The sequence below is a fragment of the Podarcis bocagei genome (assembly GCF_964188305.1).
Source record: "Podarcis bocagei genome assembly, chromosome: 10".
NCBI classification, from domain to species: Eukaryota; Metazoa; Chordata; class Lepidosauria; order Squamata; family Lacertidae; genus Podarcis; species Podarcis bocagei.
The window spans coordinates 52,562,731-52,587,020 of NC_138135.1; the positions used below are offsets into that span (position 1 = coordinate 52,562,731).

Consider the following 24,290-nt stretch of genomic DNA (forward strand, 5'->3'; position numbering starts at 1 on the left):
GAAGTCCAGCTAGGCAAAAACACCTGAAATTCAATGCAGGATAGCATAAAAAGAGGGAAAATGGGACAAGGTAAGGGATCAAGCCTGGCATAAGGAAGAAAGATGCTTTCTTGGAGGTGAGGGAGAACAAAGTGAGGAATCCTTGCCATTCTGAGATCCAGTTTAAAGGCACAGTTGCTCGCATGGCTCAATTCTCGCAGTGCCTTGCACTGTCTCCTTTGAAAGGAGAGCTGTTTTTCAATGTGTTCTTAAGACAAAAATAACCCATGAAAAGCTTTAAAATGTCAGGCTGGAACTTTCTCCAATATTAGATTTCCATGTGCAGAAATGTATTAATGTAGCAAGTTGCGTTTTGTTCTGTTTTTAAGAAAAGTCCTGTGCAATTCTGAAGCAGTACAGCCATGAGAAATGAGTCCACCAGAGGAACAGCCGTCCTTCAGGAAGGGGCCATAACCATTTAAGCTTTACAGAATCTATCATGCTGACGAAGCTAAATAAATGACAAGCAGCAGTTGTGGAAACTTTACCCAGAATAAGACAGCGCTCGTGCAGAAGGTCATCCTCACGCACTTTCCACAAGCTGTGTAGGGGATATGCTCTTCTTGCTGTGAAGAAAGGGGATCGAGAAAGAATTCCCTTTGTTAATATGCACATTTCTTTTCCACGTAGCTCAGTGTTTCAGGAAAACAGTTCGTTTGTGTGTTTTTTTTGTTTCCAGATTAAAATACTTTGCTTCACATATCGCCCTCAACCTGTCTGAGCATTGTTGAATCTAGTTTTGAGAGGTTTAGTGGGTTATCATGCTAAAATCACATACTCCCCCCCCAAAAAAACATGGGCTTCCCCCAAAAAACTATGCAACTAGTTCCATGCATCTAAAGGAGCTTTGAGTTTCTCGGAACAATAGCTCTCCCAATATCATTTAGGAAAAGGCTTTTGGAATTGTAAGGAATTTCAAAAGCAGTGCACGATATCCCCCAACACTGGCCCTGTTGTTAGATAGAGAGAGGTTGTTACCTCAGGCGACAGGTTTTGGGTGTCATGGAAGGGCAGCAAATGGTTAACTTATCTAATTTATGATCACCCTATCTTCTCTCTGAAGGTGAAAATAAACCAACCAGCACTGGGTACTTGGCACCATGACATTTGTGTCAGTGTGTGGGTGATGGCAGTGGTGGGACCATTTGGTGTTTTGCCTCAGGCGGCAAAAATGTCTTGGGCTAGCCCTAGATATACGTTGGGGATATGGTCTTCAAAGGAGAAAAGGTTCCAAAGCCCTTGGCCATGCCTAAAGTAATTCTGTGGATCATTTCCAAATGTATGAAAAACATACTGTCTAAAATATATTGACTTCTTTGAATTGCTGTCATGTGACACTGCCCTCTCAGAGTCTGCTTCTACCTCTCCTGCACTTGAATGATCACAAATATTTTCTGCTTTATCCATGGACAATGATTTGTTCCAAGGCAGACATGCCTCTTCTCCTTCCCTGGCATCAGTTTAAAAGTTGCTCTGCCACCTTTTTGATTTTAAGTAAAAGTAAAAAGCAAAATGTGCTTTTAAGTTTCTGTCAAAGGAAAAGCTTACAATTTGAAGGGATTATAGAAAATTCCCTTTGCTGAAAGCAGAGAGACAGCACTGAGATTTGCTTGAAAATAATGCAGTTTCAAAAATCTCACTACTAACATTAGCTATTGTTTAACACAAGATGCAAGCAGTTGAGACCCATTCAGGTCAATAATCAACTGACTTAAAAGTAGAAGTAAATTATACTCGCTGTGCAATAACAAATAGGTATCTGATCACCATAGCATAACCTGAAAGCAGTTTTCCCCTAGGTGAGAGTGGTAGGTGATATGCTTTTTGATGCTATTACAGAAACATTAAAGAATTGGCAACAAAGAACAAAACAGTGAGAAAAACAATTTCATTGCTTTTCAGCACCAAAAATGGAGAATAAAAGATTTTTCTTCAAAGGGCTGAAGCTAGATTTCAATACTGGAGGATAATAATGTTACAATAAAAATATTGTAGGAAAAATGCCACATATTCATAAATGCTAATCTGGAATTCTCCATGTTTGGGAAGATGATATTAGGTGCAAATTAGCTGGCATGCCTTCATGAGTATCAATATTCTTGCTATATTGGACTGCAGAATGAAAGAGATAAAGCTCAGGTGAGATATTTATTTAGGTCAATTTAGCAAATTGAATTTAATGCATAGGTGTATAAACATCAATACAAAAACTCTTAATATCTAAACTATATTTGGTCTTCATAAAATTAAAATTAAAATAGTTTCTTGCCATTCTTCAGCCAAATATATATCGTTAAGCTTGACATTTTAGCCACCTTCCAATTTGTTGCTGACCATTCTTTCAGAGTAAGGACAAAGTCATCACACTATTTCTTGGTAATGAAACTATTTGCGACAACAAATTCCAGACTCTTTCAGACAACTCAAAGTACTGCAGCTGTTGTTTTTGTTTAACCAGTAAAGCCCTGAGTATCTCAGGGAGCTTCTTTCTCCCATACAACTTGCATAGTGTTTCAAGTTCTGCCAATAAGTTCTGCTCTGGAGTTTGTCCTTGAGAAGATAAGGATTCCAGGCATCAGGAATTCTGTCCCCTGGGAAGTTCCAGCAGTAGTCTTCCTCCTGGGCCGTGTCCAGAAAGTGGTGGTGGGGGATAAGTGTTCAGACCCCTGGGCTCTCACTTGTGGGGTACCTCAGGGTTCTGTCCTCTCCCCCATGCTTTTTAATATCTATATGAAGCCGCTGGGAGAGATCATCAGGGGCTTTGGACTGGGTGTTCATCAGTATGCAGATGACACCCAGCTCTACCTCTCCTTTAAATCAGAACCAGTGAAGGCGGTGAAGGTAAGGTCCTGTGTGAGTGACTGGAGGCGGTTGGAGGATGGATGGCGGCTAACAAATTGAGGTTGAACCCTGACAAGACAGAAGTACTGTTTTTGGGGGACAGGGAGCGGGTTGGTGTGGGGGATTCCCTGGTCTTGAATGGGGTAACTGTGCCCCTGAAGGACCAGGTGCACAGTCTGGGAGTCATTTTGGACTCACAGCTGTCCATGGAGGCGCAGGTTAACTCTCTGTCCAGGGCAGCTGTCTACCAGCTCCACCTGGTACGCAGGCTAAGACCCTACCTGCCCGCGAACTGTCTCACCAGAGTGGTGCATGCTCTAGTTATCTCATGCTTGGACTACTGCAACGCGCTCTACGTGGGGCTACCTTTGAAGGTGACCCAGAAACTGCAATTAATCCAGAATGCGGCAGCTAGACTGGTGACTGGGAGTGGCCGCCGGGACCACATTACACCGGTTCTGAGAGATCTGCATTGGCTCCCAGTACGTTTCCGAGCACGATTCAAAGTGTTGGTGCTGACCTTTAAAGCCCTAAACGGCCTCGGTCCTGTATACCTGAAGGAGCGTCTCTACCCACATTGTTCAGCCCGGACACTGAGATCCAGCTCCGAGGGCCTTCTGGCGGTTCCCTCATTGCGAGAAGTGAGGCTACAGGGAACCAGACAGAGGGCCTTCTCAGTAGTGGCGCCCGCCCTGTGGAACCCCCCCCCCCATCAGATGTCAAAGAGATAAATAATTACCTGACATTCAGAAGACATCTTAAGGCAGCCCTGTTCAGGAAAGCTTTTAATATGTAACGCTGTACTGTTTTTAACACTGATTGGGAGCCGCCCAGAGTGGCTGGGGAAACTCAGCCAGATGGGCGGGGTATAAATAATAAATTATTATTATTATTATTATTATTATTATTATTATTATTATTATTATTATTATTATTAGTCTCTGCTCAGAACCAGGCAGTGGGAGGTTGTTCCACTAGAGCTAATGGGGCACAGCCCTACCAAGGACAATGACAAGTGATTACAAAAGAAATAAAATGAAATAAAAACCGCATACTGTTTCACACACATTTAATCCTTCCATCTGAATTCAAGAGAGGCTTTGCAGACATTTCTGTCAATCTACCATTCTCTAGCCAATCAGATCTCTCAACCACTCAGCCAGTCCTTATCCAAAAGTACAGCTCAAAGCAAAGAGGTCCCTCTCTGGTATCTCTGCGCAGAAAAGCCATGTGAAAGTTGAATATTGCTGGTGAAAGCACTGTTATTCAAAATTAGTTGGAGGTTTCTTACTTTTAAATATATATATATATATATATATATATATATAGAGAGAGAGAGAGAGAGAGAGAGAGAGAGCGCTAGCTTTAAATTGCTTTATACTCTAAACATTGGATTTATTTTCATGTGTATGTTTGGGTTTTTTGGAAACCACCTGTGAACACTAAAAAAAGTAAAAAAAAGTTGGTGCATCAATATTACAATAAATAAATAAACTTCTGTTCACATGGTACCCATTGCAGTCATAGAATGATTTTCTTTTTCATCATATAGCTTTAGATTTGTGTTGTAGTATATTATGCAAGCACCTGCCTCATACCCAACATCATATTAAATAGTTCCCCTGCTTTAGAAAATATAAATCAACTCATTTCAGATGGAGATTATGGGAAGGCATTGTAAACTATCCCCCTTTACTCCATAATCCTCCACGTAAATTACAATCTGCTATGAAATATATCCTTTGAGTCCTAGTTATGGCTGATGACATGAGCCTTATTTATTGACGGCGAGACTTGCCCTCAGAACAGCCTCCTTTCCAGGATGAAATAAAGTTCTAATATGAGAACTTTACTAGGTCATTAGAATAAGTTTGGGTCTTTCCCCCCAGAGCCGAACTATGAATTTAAAATGTGCAGTACTCAGGCAGTGACAAACTTATTATATAATTGAAAACGTAATTGAAATATAACAGAACGAGGGCCAGAGCTCAGTCATGGAGCATATCCTTTAAATGTGTGAGGCTCTTGGGATGAATTCCCAGGCTAGGAAAACTCCTGCCTGAAACCCAGGAGAGCAGCTGCCAGTCTGTGTGAACAGATGGGTTAGCGGTCTGCTTTAAAGCTCGTCCACCCTTCCACACTAGAATGCATGGGTCCGAATGGTTTTCTGCTTGATCCATGCTTTCTTAGGCATGGGACTGAACAGCTTTTCATTTGCCCCAGGGGTGTAGCTTAGGTTGCCAGAGCCCGGGGCCATGCGGAGGGGTGGGAGGGAAGGAAGGAAACGGACAGAACGCACTTGTGCATTCAACTGCCTAATAGTGTCCACATCACCCAGGAGATCGCAGCCACTGAGATAAGAAAAGAAGAGCCATTCCATTGCCTGGAGCAGGCACAGGCAAACTCCGGCCCTCTAGATGTTTGGGACTACAATTCCCACCATCCCTAGCTAACATAGGATTACCAGATGTCCCTGGTTCTCGGGGGCAGTCCCAGGATTTGCAAATGTGTCCCCGGACAAATTCCGTCCCTGGAATGTCCCCAGATTTGCAAATCTGTCCCTGGGAAATGTGGCAGCGGCAGCCTCAGCAGCCCAGAGCCAGCTTGTTAGCGCAGTTGGCTCTGGCTGGCTTCAGGAGCTGCTCACTGCCGTGGCACCCATCATTTTTCCTGCACCACGGCAGCAAGCAGTGAGCAGCTCCTGAAGCCAGCCAGAGCCAACTGCGCTAACAGGCTGGCCCCTCCTGGATAATGGCCGCCCGCCCATGACTCCAGAGCCTCCTCTGATCTGTCAAAACAAAGGGGGAAGGGGGAAGGAGTTCAAGGAAGGCTCGGAAGTCATGGGCATTTATGTTTCACAGAGTGCAAAAGAAGGGCGTTGCACCTTTGTACAATATGCATGTGTGCTTGGGCCTAGCGTCTTTTGCCTCACCATCCCTACAACTGACTCCCTGTTGCTACTCAGCTTAAAAAAAAAAGTGTCCCTGGATTCATTGAAAAAATCTGGTAACCATAAGCTAACAGGACCAGTGGTCAGGGATGATGGGAATTGTAGTCCCAAACATCTGGAGGGTCAGAGTTTGCCTATGCCTGGTCTGGAGAGGTCACTTCACATGGAGAAGCCATTTCCAATAGAGCCCAGCAAAAGAAATGTGCAGCTGTATTAAGGCAGCATTGGGTATTGAAATTTTGTGCTCCTAACAATTTTGTACCCAGGGCAACTGCCCCATGCCCACCTCCACTACGCCACTGGTATGCCCCGCCACTTTCCCTGGGGAATCCCCCTCTTCACTGCTGAATTGGAGCAGACGTCAATCCTTGGGAAACCCAACTAATGTTTGCTCTGAGTCTGTGGTAAAGAGTGGCTTTCCCTGGGGAAGCAGTCGGACAAGAAGAAGTGTGGATGACCCCATAAGTATATGGAACCTCCCTATGCTCCTATGTAAAGCTTCTTTACCGCCGCTCTATTCTCTGTTAGCAAAATCTCTTGGTTAATCAAAGATTATTTTGTTCTCTTAATTTTGAGTAATTCTTGTAGGATTTCAATTGGCAACACATTTGCCAATTTTCGTTACGAAAAGCTGATGGCCTCTGAAGTGGTGAGAATCGATGTAACTGTTAGCAAAGACAAAGATCATCGCACTAATTCACTTCACCTAAATGTCTGATCTGACTTTTAAAACAACCCTGTCAGAATTTCTAGGTTTTTAAAAAATATCTTTATATTTTGAGCATCTTTAAGCACTAATACTGCTGAAAACCAAGACTGGATAACAGGAAGTGGAATAAGACTATAAAAAGCCGCTATATCTCAAAACTAGTGCCTGCTCTCTCCTAGTATTGCCAACAGTGATATGGACTTCAAATTCATCCTTCCAACATTTCTCTGATGAAAATAGGGACATCCTATTGCATACCCTCCAACATTTCTCCAGTGGAAATAGGCATGTCCTAAGGAAAAGTGGGACCTTCCAGGATCAAGTCAGAAACCAGTACAGCTTCTGTAAATCCAGGACTGTCCCTGGAAAATAGCGACACTTGGAGGGTCTGTCAACTCGGTTCTAACTAAGTTATACTTAGAGAAGAACCACTGAAATTAACCAGCCTATGTTAGTCATGTTTGTTCATTTATGCCAAGAATTACTAACAGTGAATACAACCCCAGGTTTCCTGAAGATGCTTTTCCAAGCCTTTCCACCCAAAATTCCTGAGGTTGGAGTTTTATCTATGTAATATTTTATTTTATATATTATTTGCTTAAAGTATTAATACCAAGGCAGGGTACAACATAAAAAATGCAAGTTAAAACTACCAGTAATCAACAACAACATTCTTAAAAATACCAGAAAACAAGGGCATAGTAATGAAAAGTGATTCTAGGCAGAAATACCAGAAAACAAGGGCATAGTAATGAAAAGTGATTCTTTGTCCGTATTACATTGTATTCTGCTTAGCTGATATACATTTCTACAAATAGATCTGGCTCCTGACAAAAATACTGGACTTGATAGAGTCCAAAGAACTTTTCTTATAATATTTCTAAGCACATTTTTTAAAAAACAAACCTATCCAGACCTGTGTTATTTCGTTCACTACGACGCGATGGCATCTCGCTTCATATTCGGGACGTACTTGTTCTTCTTGCTCCAAGAACTCAACAGTGTCCCATTCGTATTCCAGCTCAGCCTGCCGTCTTTTCCAAAACTCCAGAAACAAAGTAACTGATGAAAGAAGGATTAAGCAAGGATTATTTTAGCTGCTGAGGATTACGAATCCAAGGTTTATTAGTTTGCTTTGCCAATCTGTGAAGAAATGGAGTCAAATCTTGCCAGTTGATGGAATGGCAACCAGGTGTTTATAAGGAAAACAGTGGAAACTATTTTTTTTTGTTGTTTTTACTTAAATTTTCTTCTTTTTGTTTTTTTATAAGATATTTATTAAGATTTTTTCATACATTACAATAAAAATGGAAAAATAAAAATAAAAATGCAAAATAAAAACAGTTAAAAACACATTAATTTTCCGTTTCTTATTTTCCTTAAGCTTATTTCCCTGGACCTCCTCATACCTCCCTTTTTGGTATTCCACTTAAATTTATTAGTTCAGCAAATCCTTACCATTAAGCTTTTACCCATTTATAGACCTTTGTTTCATATTCTCTTAAAGCATTACAGCTAGAAACCACTTAATTTCTATCCAACATCATTCTAACATTCGTTAATTTAAAATTGTCTTTTTTTGTGATGCATTACTATTTCTATACGTGCAGAAAGAACTCACAGCAGCCAGTGTGGCCAATGGTCAGAAATTATGTGAGCTGTACAGTCATATCTCATGTAACGTTTGCTTCATGTTACGTTTTTTCAGGTTGCGCCCCACAGCGACCTGGAAGTACCGGAAAGGGTTACTTCTGGGTTTCACCACATGCGCACAAGCGCCAAATCGCGCCGCGCACCTGCACAGATATGGTGCTTCAGGTTGCGGGCTTCTCAGGTTGCAAACGGGCCTCCAGAACGGATCCCGTTCGCAACCAGAGGTACTACTGTACTTCAATAACATCTGGAAGGCCACAGGTTCCCCACTCCTGACCTAAAACATACTCAAGTCTCCTTTAGAGATACACATTGCAGGGGAAGGTTACCACTGTTTTTCAGGGACCCTTCTCTGCTGTTACTGTTCTTTTCATTGAGAAAAGGTAAAGGTAAAGGGACCCCTGATCATTAGGTCCAGTCGCGGACAACTCTGGGGTTGTGGCGCTCATCACGCTTTATTGGTCGAGGGAGCCGGCGTACAGCTTCCGGGTCATGTGGCCAGCATGACTAAGCTGCTTCTGGTGAACCAGAGCAGGACATGGAAACGCCGTTTACCTTCCCGCCAGAGTGGTACCTATTTATCTACTTGCACTTTGACGTGCTTTCGAACTGCTAGGTTGGCAGGAGCTGGGATAGAGCAACGGGAGCTCACCCCATCACGGGGATTTGAACCACCAACCTTCTGATCGGCAAGCCCTAGGCTCTGTGTTTAACCCACAGCACCACCTGTGTCCCCTGGTAAATTTCATGCTGCTGGCTTTGGTGTATAAAGCCCTATACAGTTTGGGACCAGGATATCCAAAAGATTGTCTCAAACCTTATATACCCAAATGATCAAAGTACTGTGCAGATGAGGGCCTTTGCCAGAAGCCAGGAGGTCCTTTCTGCACAATGTAGGAATTGGGCCTACATTGATTACAATGGAGAAAAGAGGAATGCTTCACTAGTGTTGCAAAAACTGTGCCTTTTGAGCACATATGGAAGCTGAAGGACTTAAGGAGAGCTGAGCTTCTCTGGACTGGACCAAAGGCCCAGCCAGTCCAGCCCTACATCCTCACAGTGGCCAATTGGATGCCTATAGAAAGCTCCAAAGCAGGCGGGACATGACTGCAACAGCAGCATGTGTCACATATAACAAACAATGCAACTCAATAACAGTGCTGGATGATGTGCTTTCTTCTAGCTACACGTTGCCTCAATACACTTTTTTTGTAATCCACAGCTCTTGTTAGAAACTTGAGGATCTCTGTTTTATTTATGAAAGCTGTGGGTAATGTGCTCTCTCTCTCTCTCCCCCCTGATGCAATGCTAACTCAACCATGGTGTTTTTTATTGAAGATTTCTTAGTTTACAAAAATACGTGCATTGTCTCTTTTTCTAAGTTGTGTTTTCTACAGATCAGTTTCAGTTGTGGTGAGACATTAGTGTTGCATGCAGTGTTGCATGGGAAGAAAACAGGTGGAGGGAGATGGTAATGCTCCTCTTCTTCTACTTAGTGTATGTGTGGGGTTTTAACTCAGCCATGGTTAAGACAAGAACAAGGGCCTGGGACTTACCCCCACCTGTCTTTGGTATACATTGCCCCTGCTCACCTTAACCATGATTGGTGCCTACCCTAAGTAGAGTTTTCAGTTAATGAGGATTTGAATCTTGCAGAATCTATGCTATTATGTCACCGCTGTGGGAGGTGTGCATGTCAATATAATGCACTAAAATAATGTGTTGCATCATTGGAAATCCCTGTATTAAATTATAATAGCACCAGAAAGCCATTTCGCATGGTGAAGCAGTTGGCTGTTGGGTGACATGACCCATGGGTACTTCAGTAAGTTGTTCTTCCATTACTGTAATTATTATTGTTAATAAATATTTAAGAATTGTGCATTACTGGCAAGTCTTTTATATTCAATTTAAATATTGTAGAAAATAGGTAGTTTTGGTCCATTTTAATGTTAAGTGTCGGATGACTAAGTTGCAACATACTTAACATTGAAAGCCTGTTGCTGTCAATTTGTAATATTTGCCTAAAATGTTACAACGGCACCTTTCTGTATATTCACCTTTACAGAGTGCTAATGGTGACCTAAATGTTACGTGACATACTGTGCAATTAGATTTCAATACAGCACTAATTTTAATCACCAGCAAGCAAGCATGGTGATTAAACAGGGTGGATTAATGCTAGTTATTGTGACCTTGTAAATAGCATCTATTCAGTGAAACAAGATGCTTTCTGGGTAAAAAACAACAACCCAAAACTTTACCATGACCATTTAATACGTTTGTTGGTAACAACTGTTGTGTGTATAGAGTCATAGAATAGAATAGAATAGTTGTAAGGGACCACGAGGGTCATCTAGTCCAACCCCCTACACTGCGGGACTCTTTTACCCAACATGGGGCACAAACGCATGACCCTGAGATTAAGAGTCTCATGCTCTACCGACTGAGCTATCCAGGTGTGCAGTAGTATATGAACTAATAAAATGAGGAAAGAAGCAAACGTTTTCTCACCCACACAAGTGCCTCTTTCCTGATGTAATAGTTTATCACATGCAGGGTTCTTTTTAAAGGGGGAGCACACACAAAAATAAAACCCTTACCTGCAGTCTGAAATGGGACCCTTCAGAAGTCTACCCACAGCAACAAAGCCATACAGTGGTACTTCGGGTTACAGACGCTTCAGTTTACAGACACTTCAGGTTACAGACTCCGCTAACCCAGAAATAGTACCTCGGGCTAAGAACTTTGCTTCAGGATGAAAACAGAAATCGCGCGGTGGTGGCAGCGGGAGGCCCCATTAGCTAAAGTTGTACCTCAGGTTAAGAACAGTTTCAGGTTAAGAACAGCCCTCTGGAACAAATTAACCCGAGGTACCACTGTATTTTGGCTTTGGTTTGGATTTAACCCCCCCAGCCCCCCCCAAACTCCTGCCTCAAATAATGTATTTGAAATTAGCTTACCCCATACTCCCATAAATACTGCAAACACAAGTGTTCCGAAGCTATCGAAGATACACAGCTTCTGGAAAGCATTCAGAAAAATAGGGGTTAGCATACAATTTTGCATTGTTTTTTGGCACAGCTAAAGAACATAGGCTGTTACACAACACCTAATTTCATAAGAGGGGCTACCTATGCATGGAAACAGATTTTCACATGGCAGACCATCTCTTCTGCCATGGAAATGGAAGCCCCACATAGACATTTGGCATCCTTGCAGTATGCATACAATGCCACAAGAAAAGCATTCCTTATCATTTATGGGGAAGGGCTGAACTCAGATACCTGCTTGCTGCTTTCTTGCCCCACAGCTAATCAGCTGAAGACATTGACCATCTGCTTGCTAGAGGGGAGGAAGCGTTTGCCAACTGGAAGCAATGGCCATGGCACACAGCTTGCTACTGTTTGAGAAGCTGCCTTGATAACAGCCTGCATTTTATAGTTAAATAAAGTTTCCTTTTTTTAGTGTTCTGCCAAGTTTTAGAAAACAGAACTGTAATGCCAATCTAGTCCCACATTATGGAAAATGGCAAAATATGTGATATGTAAGGTTTTTTGTTTTGTTTTTAGAGGCAAATCATTTTATAACGCCTACTTATCCTGAAAAGAGAGGCAAAATATCTTTCAGTGCTGGGAATATTAAACGCATACATAAAAACCTGAGCAAACTGAAAACAAATGAAATGTCAAAAATTATATATTCCCAATGTGATGGCAGCAACCATCAGATGATAATATGGTTGTGTAAAACTAATATCACAGATTAGCAGCTCCAGCTGCTGCATTCTTATCATCATATAAACAAAAGATCTACCAGTGGAAGGCAAACTATAATGTGATAAGCTTATCACATGAAAAGCATGCTAAGTCTAGGTCTATTAAAACACACACACACACACACACACACACACACACACACACACACACACACAATGATTTCATATCTTTGCTCTGTTTATTCAATTTATTTCATTCTCATCTCTATCATATCCCTTATATTACTCTTCTAAAGTGAGGTTTGGGTCACTCTATTTATGAAGGAGAAGAAAACAGTTTGTGGCCAGGTCTGCCTTGCCATAAGAATCACCAGACTATCACTCTTGCTCCTTCAAACACAGATGCGCAGGACAAACCACATGTAGACAGGAGCAATTCAAGTTAATGGACTATCCATTTTCCTAAGGATACTTCATAAAGCCAAAACTCATTTACCTGAGCAAACAGATGGGATACTGAAAGACAGTATAGGAACTTGCCTTCAAGTTTCACATCCCAGTCAAATAAAAATAGACACATTTATCTAATGAGCTTTTTCCTGAGGTTGTCTTTTAACTTAACCTTCGCACAAGTTCAATGATTGTAATCAGTAAGTTGCATTCTCCCCTTTTCATTAGTGGTCTCGTATTATTATGTAGTATCCATCCTCTTTTCTTTTCTTTTTTTCTTTTGCATGTATTTCTAACTTCGCTTCAAAATAAAATTTCATGCCCCAGAAAACAATGCCTTTCCATAATCCGCTAGAGTAAATGTTGTTGTTACCTTGGACGATTCACAGGTGATTGTGAGGTTCCAGTACGTACATTCTTGATCACATTGGGGGCACATGATGATTTTACCTCCTATGTTCGGGTCACAGACTTCCTGGCTAAAATTGAAAGGATCCATCTGAGAGGTTGAGTAATTCAATGAACAAATTGCTTAATTCACTGCTTTCATAGTTCTCTCTGCATGCTATACTCCCTTAAGTTTCCACTTTGCAGTTACTTCAATAAGGCCAAAGTAGACTTTACATACAATAGTGCTTTTTACCATAGTGACCCATTTGTACAGAAAAAAACAAGTTATGGAGAAGTGATAACTTCTCCATAACTCCATTCTCTAGGAAAATGATTGAGTGGAGGAACTGCTTAATCTTCTCCCATCTTCTGTTTCTCTTTCCAAAATGCCACCCCTCTAAGTGACTTCTTGCAACTGAGTTCCAAACACATCTTCTGTATGTAGACTGCAGTAACTTATCTTTCATTGTTCTTCAGCTACAATCTTAAAACCCTTTGTGTAGCATAGCCCTGTTGATTTCTGCCTTTATTTTCCCCCATCACTATTTTGTGTTTTATTTTATTAGCGCTAGCACCACAATTTTTAAAATTCATAAATCAAACTAATATTTATACGGGTTTGTGAGTTTCAACAGCAGATTTTCTTCAACTGATTTCAGCTGAGAGTTCTATAAAAAGAACTGCTGAGATTTCCCTCTAAGCCTATGGTATGTCCAGAAGAGAGGATCGTTAAAGATTTGCAAAATATATTACTCTAGAGAACTATGAAACAAAGGAATAAGAGCAGAGGCAAAAAAATAAGTTTGAGAAATTGGTCATAGATGATAGGAGCAATACAGTGGGGCAATACAGTACCACACACTGAAGATTAGCTGGCCTTAGCATACTTTAACCTTTTCACACTGAATGCATACCCTTCAACACTTCAGAGAAGACAGATGTCCCATTCCATAATGATAATTTTACTATTTATACCCCACACAACTTACTGGATTGTCCCAGCCACACTGGGCAGCTTTCAACATATATAAAAACAAAATAAAACATTAATTTATTTATTTTTAACTTCCCTATACAGGATTGCCTTCAGACAGCTCAGGGGTGCAGATAACGCCATACCCTCCAACATTTAACCAGTGAAAATAGGGACATCCTAAAGGAAAATGGGACATTCTGGGATCAAATCAGAAACCAAGACGGCTTCTCTAAATCAGGGATGTCCCTGAAAAACAGGGACACTTGGAAAGTCTGTGAATGTGGTTACTCAGTAGCAAAAGGGGTGGCAACTTTTTCTAATCTTTCAAAATATGTCTGAACACTTAAACAATAACTTGACCATTCGTATGTTATTATAAAACAACAAACAGTGCAATCCTATACGTGCATGCTCATAATTTAGGCTGTGGCCTCAAGCCCACTGACTCAGAAATAATCCTCATTGAATTCTGAGTTGATAAGTTTGAGATTTCACTGAAAATCTAATGAGTTCTGCTGAACTCTGGAACAACAAATTATTATTTGGGAATGGTCCACTTAATGACATTTGGATCTTTATGCTGGATCATATGCATGCTGGATCATATCCAACGTGAACGACATGAACTGGTGCAGGTTACCTCCAAGTGCAGTTGTCCTTCATGAAATAGCCATACAAAAAGCACCCGAGTCCAACAACTGCTGCCAGGAGTAACATCTGAGTATAGAATCCTAGCCAGGCAAAATAGATTCCAATTTTCTCCCCATAATATTTCCTGCAGATAAAAACACATATTTAGAAACTATGGACAAATATACAATTCCTCTCAATCCAATAATTTGGGGAAGCGAGAAACTCCTTACATTTAATGTTGACACACATGGATCATTGTGTATTGCCATCAGTTTTGTGCTTCCAGATTTCTTAAAGCAGGCTTCCTCAACCTTGGCCCTCCAGATGTTTTGAGACTACAATTCCCAGCATCCCTCACCACTGGTCCTGCTAGCTAGGGATCATGGGAGTTGTAGGCCAAAAACATCTGGAGGGGCAAGGCTGAGGAAGCCTGCCTTAAAGGAATTGAACCTTGAGGCCTCATTTTATGTGTTTATGAATGATCTCCAAGAGAATTCAGGAGCAACAATTCCATCTTCTTCTTTTTTGTCCTAGCAAGTTTAACAAGACACTTCCTGGCACAGAGGTACAGAAATAGAAAATACTTTTTGTCTTTTAAATTTCTGCTTGTCACACAGATGTTAAGAAACCTTGGGAGACTTGTCCCAAAGGAACTCTATCAGAGCACCACAATAACAATTTCACTTGTGTTAAAATTTGTATTATATCCACAGTTGGATTCTCTACTAATGTGAAACCTCCTTATTTTGTAATTTTGCTGACGTGCAAGCCTGGTAATTTTTGGTTTAGGGCTGTTTTTATAGCTTTTGCTTAACATTTTTGGGGGTTTTTTTAACATATTTATTTCATTTTTTAGAAACCTGGTTTCAAAGATTTCCATTTATGCTACAGTGTTAGGGATAAGGCTAATTATAAATATTAAGAAACAAATAATTCAGTTGCATGAAAACTGCAATCCAATGCAGTCTTAGACAATGACTCAGGAGTAAGCCCCACTGAATGAGAAGGGGTATACGGTGGATAGACATGCATAGAATTGTGCTGCAAATTACATGGCTTTGAGATAACTTCCAAGTGGGACCTTGGTTTTCTTATTCATTACACAAATATATTTAGGCATCTTGAACATTCTCACAAATATGTAACCAGTAGATGATTATACAAAATCAAACTGTCTCCAAGGAACATCAAGAGAAACAAATTAAGGTGACTTGACTAAGCTACCTACACTCTGCATGTTTTCTCTAAAAATAATGACTATACATGGAGCAGGGAGGGATCACATTAGAAAAGGACTTTCAGCCTCTCTCATGCTTGTCCATACCTACCTGACAAGATCTAAGGGCTGTAACTTGAAAATATTTCGAGGATGAGCCCATTCTCTGTACAGCAGATATCGTTCATTTGGACAGTTGGGATCCTCTGACTGGTAGTTGAATCTTGACTGTGAAACAGAGGATTGAGTGGATAATTAAAGAATTCCCACCTCCTTGAAGGCACAGTTCATGCCATGCCTTTTTAATGTCAGCTGTTGTTCAGACTCCTGCTCAAAAAAGGAATGGCTTCTCTTGTAGCGTTTGCAGTGCCTACCAGGAAATGCCTGAGGGTCAAATTACACCATTTTTCATTTAGAGGAAACTACAATCTGATGTTTTATCATCATCATTATTTTTGTTATGCTGCTGCTGTAATGTGCCGCAGCAGTCATAAATGATTTCCTGGTAGCTGCTGCAATTGACACAGAAGCTTCCCACACTATGCAGAAAAAAACCACAGAGACGGTTAATGCTGCCCGTTTTGACATGTGAATGTCTGAGGCTATTTCTAGCTTCCTTCAAATGATAAGAGATATTAAGTAGAATAATCTTCTTCAACCTGGTGCCCTCTAGGAGCTGTTGGACTCTTGAGCTCCCATCAGTCCCACTCAGCATGGCAAACTTTCAGGGATGATGGCATACCCTCCAAGTGGCCTGATTTTCCATGGACAACCCAGGAATTCCGAAAGCCATCCTGGCTTCTGATTTGATGCTGGAATGTCCCTATTTCCCCCTCCAGTGCTGTTGCTGCTGAGCTCAGGGAGGAGATTGAGCCTGCGCTCAAGCAGTGGTGGCAAGGGAGCATCTCGTTGCCTCTCCATAGTCTTTCCCTGGCTGCTACTGCCAGCCTCCTCTCTTGAGGAGAAGGTGCTGTCGTACCTACGGGACCGCCTCTGATATGCCCCGCGGAGGACCTTAAGGTCCACAAACAACAACACTTTGGAGGTTCCAAGCAGCAAGGTGGTTAGATTGGCCTCAACGAGGGCCAGGGCCTTTTCAGTACTAGCCCTGATTTGGTGGAATGCTCTGTCACAAGAGACTAGGGCCCTGTGGGACTTGACATCTTTCTGCAGGGCCTGCAAGACAGAGTTGTTCCGCCTGGCCTTTGGTTTGGACTCAGTCTGACCCTTATGTTTCCCTCCCCTTATGGTTTTGATTTATGGACTACTATTAAAAAGAGGCTGCATTTTAAATTATATTTTAACCCGTATTTTAACAAACTGGGGGGCTTTTTTGTCCCTCCCCCCATTATGTTTTACTGTAATTTTATTGGTGTTAGCCACCCTGAGCCTGACTCTGGCCGGGGAGGGCGGGGTATAAAAATATATATGATGATGGTGATTACACTAGTTGCATTTTATTTTTTATATTATATTTATTAATTTTCAAAAAGTGCAAACAACCAAAAAAAATATGGTATATATCACTTAGTGTTTGTCCATTTTGCAGTATTCCAGAAAATGTACTGTTTGTCCACTGAAGTAGCTGCAAAAGAGACAGGCCACAATTTGGCATACAGGGCGCTTCCAGATTGCTATGATTTTTGGGTGTGATTTTGGGTGTCAGTCGCATACTGACATATTCAGGTAGAGCAATTATAATTGCTTTGGTGATGTTGTGCAACAAATTCACTCCCCATCCCCAAATCAGGCTTTTTGTGATAAGTGAAATGCACTGGAAAGTGTATGATAATAATTCCTTGATGAAACACCAATATTACCTTCCCACAAACAAATCAGAATGAATGCTCAATATGTAGTTAATGTTTTTTTAGCCTCCCTGCAGTTTTTGCGCAAGCAAATCAGGATGAATGTTCAACAAACAGCTAAAAGGCCAGCTAGTATTTTCTTATTGGATTCTATAGAACCTTTTGTATCATTGTTTCTAGGATTATTTCTAGGATTGTAGGGTTGTTTCTTTGGTTTTTCAGAAAGGTACTTTTTAAAAATATTGGACTTACATCATGGAGTGGAAAAGCTGCTTTGTAGATCCCAGAGTCCAGCAGCTTATTGATTCCAAACTTTCTCACGTTGTCTCTTATAGCATATTCCCCACGGCAAAGAATAAAGTGAACCTGAAAAACCCCCAAAGTTCTTTATTAATGAAGAATTGGACCAGAATAAGCTCAGGGGACATCTATCATGTGGTAGGAGTGTCTAAAATTATGCATTGTCTTGATCATTGGCCTCCAACTGGTCCAGACCAAAGACCCACCACCGACTCCCACCCGGCAAAAGGGGACCAACTTTTACAAATTCACTTCTGATTTATACTTAATAGTGCTCATCAGGCACATTATTAATCCTAAAATGGCAGTTCATGGAGCAATATACATAGTGTTCCTTAAGTATTACTACTAAATGAAAACCACTGAAGTGGGCAGGTAGCCTGAACAGATATTCTGAAATGGGAGGTAGGTTTACGCTGTGAATCAGGGAGAAAGGAAATGGAAGCAGGATCAGTTGAGGCATTTGGAACTTGGCAAATGGATAGAGAGAGGCTTCTCTGCCCAGCAAGGAACTTTCCCCCTGACTCAGGCCTATTTCAGGTTGCAGTTAGTGAACTAAGGGTGATGTGGCATCCCTGCTCCTTCTAACTCTCACATTCTGCAGCCAGACTCCTGTTGTCACTTGCAGAACTGAGCTACCCACCACAAGTGTCCCGATTTTCCAGGGACAATCCTGGAATTATGAAAGCCATCCTGGATTCTGGTTTTATCTTGGAATATCCCTATTTTCCCCAACAGTTCTACCACTGCTAAGCTTGGGGAGGAAGATGAGATGGTGCTTGTCCCACAAGACGGTGGTTGTGGCAGCAAGGGAGCGTCCTCCAGATGTTTTGGGACTACAACTCCCATCATCCCTAGTTAACAGGACCAGTGGTCAGGAATGATGGTAGCTGTAGTCCCAAAACATCTGGAGGGCCGAGTTTGCCCTTCTCCAAGCTACAACCCATCCCCAGAGATTGATTGTACAGTGCAAAACATTGTTTGTGCATTGTTTGGCTGGTCTGATGCTCAAAACAGCTGGAAAAAAGTCTAGATATCTACACCAACAGAAAGTAAATTCATCCTTATGTAAATGTTGGGAACTTACTATCCGGCTCCTGGTTGCTGGATTGAAGAAAGTTTCCTTGTCCTGTATGTAAAAGTCTGACAAACGGTCGATTTCAAATGGCGCAGTGAAAAACTCCTGCTCTGGTTTGATGATATTTTCATCCACACTGAAGAATCTGCTAATCCACTTAAATGGTGACTCACGGGTTTTCAGGTCATTGGGTTGCAGGGGCAATTTGATGTGCATGATTTCAGCGAAGCTGCACAGCAGTTCCCAAGGTGCGTGCACTTTTACAAATATAAGCTTTTCATCCCCAACCTGCAGTGAATGGATATTCATAGATAAAATTTCATCACTGTTTTAAGCCATTACCAGCAAAGGGACATTTTTGGACAAACTCAGCTGAGAAGTTCTCCTGCACTTGACATACCGAAAACAGTAGGAGTATCATAAGATTACAACTGGAAAGGTGGTGCTTATTTTTTAAGAGTGCAAGGCTTGCTGGAAGTCATCATCCTCCCCTAACCTGGCATACTATTGGTTCTTCAGGGATTAAAGTGTGAATAGGAAAGACTGGTGTTCAATGAAGAAGTAGCTATTTCCTGAGGGAGAGCCTGGAAATCTCTGCTTCAACATGGCTGCTGGTCTTTCTTACAATACTTCTATCCTTGAGCTTGGGTTGCTGTCTGCTAGGCATTCATGCACACACAGAGAGATGGATGGAGAGGGAAAGAGAAAGAGACCATGCAGCGTCCAATATTGCTTCTCCTTCTGCATCCCTCATCCCTCCAAGTAGGCCTGAGCAGAGGGAAAGGAAGAAGATGCAAAGAGGTCTAGGAGTTTGCAGGTATGCATGTGTTAAGTGTAAGGTAAGTCATGAGGACTTTACCCATCACTCCTTCTGATGATTCAAAGATGATCAGAAGGTATGATAAAGATACCCAGAGGCACTTTTGGCCTTACTGTTCTTTCATTGTTTTGAGGCTGAGACCTGGCACTGAAAGTAGATTTGTGAGTTTAAGCCATGGCACAAACTAAGCTCCAAGGAAAAGGAGATATAGGTTTTCACTGGAGAAAAGTGTCTATTAAAGGGACAAATAACTGTCTTGTTTTAAGTCAATAAATCCATCAAGCATGTTATAAACAAAGTTGTATAAAGAAATTCTATTACTAGTTGTGATTACAAAATTTACCTCTGGGAGCAAGGTTGCTGTTTCTAAATGTTTTGATTGATGAACAATGCCAGTTGATGACACTAGCATAAAAATGACATACGGTCATAAATATGACCAAGTTGGCTCTAAAGCTTGATTTGCTCTTGATTTTTATCACTTGCCACATGTAATATATGCAGTTGACCTTCATTGTCCACAATATAAAATATCTGGGAATTGGTAGAGGCACTGTAAATTGTGCCGGTTTGAAGAGGGGTAATTTTTCTCTCTTCAGCTTACTATATTTCAGCAATATGGGTGGATGGAAATCTGAAAGAAGGCATGATTGTTGTGCATAAATGAGAAACTGTGCAATTTTTATCTGATTTTTTTCTTTCCTTAAAAAAGGTGGAATAACATAGGGCGTTAGAGAAGCTGAACCATATCACTTCATTTCTAGCAATCGTAGTCAACCCATAATAGCCCAGCAAGTGCAGAAACAGAATGAACTTCTAATAGTTATGCAGGAACACCAGAAGGAGCAGTTGACAAGACAGAAATACTCTGCAGGCATTACAAATCTACACTATTTCAGATAAAAGCAGATTAACTTGCAGTGGAGAAGGTACACTATGAACCAGAGCACTGACTGTGTTGCAGTGTACAGACAGAACTCTTGTGTAAGCTGCCTTTCCTTTTCCTTTTGGTGGAAGGGACAGCACCATTAAAACATAACAGAAAAGGCATGGTTCTCCCATGGTGAAAGTGCAGGCACCTCTCTTTGCTGTAACATTTGAGACATTCTTTTGTGCAACTAAACCCACTTCAAACCAAGTGTTCTGAGTGTATTGATTTGTCACACACACCTGAGAAATAGAATATATATAACAAAGAGGGAGTTGAGATTCCCCCCTCCCACTATTGCTGGATTAAAGAGAGAATGGTGTGAAAAAATGCAAGCACCTGGATAGATTTCAATGCCACTTCCATACAAATTCATTTTCTCTCCTTTTGATGAAAAAATTCACACTTTGCCAAAAGTACAAAGGAAGCTGCACTCACCGAACTTGTTGCTTCAAGCTGCAAACCACAGTTTATCAAGTTAGACTCATACGCTAGCCTCTTCCTCTGTTGAAATCGATTGAAAAATAGTTCAAGATTTTATTTTTTCCCCATGAAGAGCATAACAATTCATATTTCCAACAGAAATGCACCAAGGTCTTTGTGCAAAAAGAACAAATCACTGCATTTAACTTATCACCAAGGAGCTTTAGAAGCTGGCTTTCTTTGCATCTGTTTCACACATCAAAATATTAAGCTCTACACACAATGTGATGAATCCATACAGCAAACACATGTATATGTTTGAACGTGTGTGTGCTGTACAAGCACACAAGTCAGGGAGCTGGCGTTGGCCATGGTTCTGTGATTGTGCAAGGTGGCAAGTAAGGGTTTGCCACTGAGTGCGAAGCAGGCGTTTTTCTTACAAACAGACATTGTTCATAAAACAGAGCAAAAGTAAATATATAACAATACTGAATTTTAAGAAATAATTCCATAAATAACACAGACCACGTTTTCAGTTCATAAAGTCTGTTCTACAGGTCAGTTACATTCAGTGTGAGACACTGCTATCCTAGGAATTTTGAGTTTGGGGGAGAAAGAGGTGGGGAGAGAGAGGTGGGAGAAAGAAAGGGGTCATGATCTTTCATTCTTTTGCATAATGTATGTGTGGAGTTTTTGCATCAGTGTCACATGGATAGGTTCTTTATTAATTTGTTTGTTTTTGTTGGCAGTGTGAGACACTGGAGTGCCCAGAGCATGGCTGGTTGCATTTGGTTGACTGCAGTGAGGTTTTTTCGTGTGTGCAAGGGGGTGGGGGTTGTTGGGCCAAATTAGTCATACCGATTCATGCTATTGTTTTATAGGACCGGAAAAGAAAGTTTTCTCTTTGCGTTAAAGAAAACTGTTCAAACAACTTCTCAGTTTGTCAAGCAGCCAAACTAAATTTGAATTACTATATTTGAATGGTACAAGTGAGTCAGTAAAAGACTATTTACTTATGAAATCAGGCTCTTCAGGTCCTGGTAAACTGGATGTTCTCTGGTCTGTATCTCACGATAAATCTACTATATACTGAGCCACTTTGTAGAGTGGTTTGGCTCATGCAGTTCTTCTGTCCTTCATGCAGTCTGTTTCATTAGCTGCATCTTGGTTTGAGGCAAGCCATGGTTTGCAGTGTTATCCAAATCTGGCAAGTGATTTGCAATTATATCCAACCAACCACCCTTCTTTGGAGCGAGGACAAGTGCAAACCATAGGTTGCCAGTTCAGAGATAATGATGGTATATGCCAAGAAAAAAATACTGTAGCTAATTAGGCTTGCCATGCAAGAGGAAAGAGATAGGGGTGAGAGAGGAATCACAAGCCTGAGGCTTGGTCATGTAATGCCAAACCATGGTTTAGCTTGGTGTTACATGGGATTCAACCCTTTGGTTTTATTTTATTATTTTATTTTATTAGGAGGGCTCCACAAGCATTATATGTGGCATTCCTTCCCTGTTGGCAATTTGCTATTAAGTCCAGTTTAGCTACCAGAATTAGAATCAGAATCAGAATTATAGCATCTTAAGAGAATCCAGTGTTAATGGGGCAATGACTACAGTTGTTGCAGTCAAGGGGCAGAGACCGAAATAATAGCCAGTAGAAACTTTTAAGATTCAGCAGCAATGTTCACACAGAGCAGTGAGGAGATTCTCCTCCTTTTATGCTGATCATTGTAGCCTTTCTGCTGCTGACTTTAGTGCTGAGATAAGCTCCCTCATGTCCTCAGAGGCTGACCTCTCTAGGCAGAAGGTGGAGGTGCAAATCTCCCTGCGGTCATCAACAGAACAAAAGAAAGTTTTTTCTGTCCACTACACACACATGCTCCAGATAAGGGGTTCCTTAGCTCCCCATCCCGGACTATCAAAAGTGAGTAACGGTAGTAATTAAAAGATTTGTACAAGAACTGGGGTTGCATATTTTGGAGGACAAATGCAGATCATAGTTTGCTGGTTTAAATGTAAGAGAAAACTATGGTTTGTCTAAAGAGAAAGTACTTAATCAAAACCAGGTATTTGAGGGAAGAAGAGAGAGGAAGAGGAGATGCACATGAGTACAGGACTTGTTCCTCTAGTCCCAAACTGTGTTTCAGTGTTACTTTTGAATGGAGCCTTTGAAGTTATGAAGGGTTACTCATTCATTAATCTAAAACTCTTATTAACATAGCTACAAATATGGTGTAGCTAAGCCCTGCGCTACAAACTGGAAATGTGAAAATGGCTCGATTGAGGTTAGAAAGGTCAGGTCAGGATCATGTATAGTCAATCTAAAGAAAATTGGTGTTATTGCCATTTTTATTTTCATTGCACTTTGGGGCTGCTAACACCATAGCTGGCTTGGTTTAGGAGGGCAGTGTGAGATTGCGTAGTCATGTGGGTTATAAATCACCCTACTTGCTTGCATATGGGTGGCCAATGGCTTCATTTCCATGTGACTGCATATATTTTGCAAGTTCAAAACCCAGAACTAGTCATGGAATACAAAGCATGTGACAGGATATAATGGTTTTGTAATGCAGGCAAAAAGTGAACCAACTTCTGTTTTTTAAAACTTACTGGGAACTTTTAGATAGAAAACTCAGGCATAAATAATAATATTCTTTTAATTGTTCTATTTGGTTATGTATTTTTTATTTTTTAAAAATTGTTTAGGACTACTGTTGTTATGATTGTACTTATGTAGTATTTTTATATGTTGAAAACAGCCTTGAGCATGGTTTTAACTTTGGAAAGGTGGCATACAAATAAAATGATTGATTGATGGACTGACTGAACACACAAAAATACAATATGCTAAGACTAAGACATGTCAGCAGATTATGCTGGGAACCAAACAGATAAGTGCTAAAACAAAACAAAACCACAAACTGGCATGTGTGGAAAGCTAGCAAGAAATGGGAACTGCACAGTGTAATCTTAGTTTAATTGAGGAAGGAGATCAGGCAAAATATTCAACAATTAAACATGGTTGTTAAGAGTCAGTGCAATTCAAAAAGAAGGAAAGAAAGAATTTGAATTCCTGTCACCTAGGAGGAAAATATAAATTATAGGTCATTCAAAGGTAAATAGCATAGTTACACATTTTAGGTAGTATTTTGAGGTCAGTAGGTCCTTAACTGCTCTTGTGCCTTTAACAGCTAAGTGACATATTCACATCTAGCAGGGGAAATTTCTTCCAGTGTAGACCTGGAGTGATAGTAAACTGCCGCTATTGAATTCCTGCTTATCATGCAGTGGCACCTATTAGGAAACAATGAGGCAACCAGGGTTCACTAGATTGACCACAAGAGACCTATGAAAAA

The 24,290-nt window shown here is 40.9% G+C and overlaps 1 protein-coding gene across 2 annotated transcripts in view; it reads right to left on the minus strand.

The window, feature by feature from the left end:
• Positions 1-24,290, minus strand: part of ANO6 (anoctamin 6) — a 69,393-nt gene that overhangs the window by 15,536 nt on the left and 29,567 nt on the right. For both annotated transcript variants that reach the window (XM_081211516.1, XM_081211517.1), the window contains exons 4-12: positions 20,948-21,013; positions 18,771-19,049; positions 17,636-17,749; positions 15,688-15,803; positions 14,367-14,501; positions 12,734-12,839; positions 11,156-11,216; positions 7,456-7,601; positions 528-605 (exon numbers count right to left, since the gene is read on the minus strand). In XM_081211516.1, coding sequence (XP_081067642.1) covers positions 528-605; positions 7,456-7,601; positions 11,156-11,216; positions 12,734-12,839; positions 14,367-14,501; positions 15,688-15,803; positions 17,636-17,749; positions 18,771-19,049; positions 20,948-21,013 — 1,101 coding nt within the window. The remainder of the gene's footprint in view (positions 1-527; positions 606-7,455; positions 7,602-11,155; positions 11,217-12,733; positions 12,840-14,366; positions 14,502-15,687; positions 15,804-17,635; positions 17,750-18,770; positions 19,050-20,947; positions 21,014-24,290) is intronic.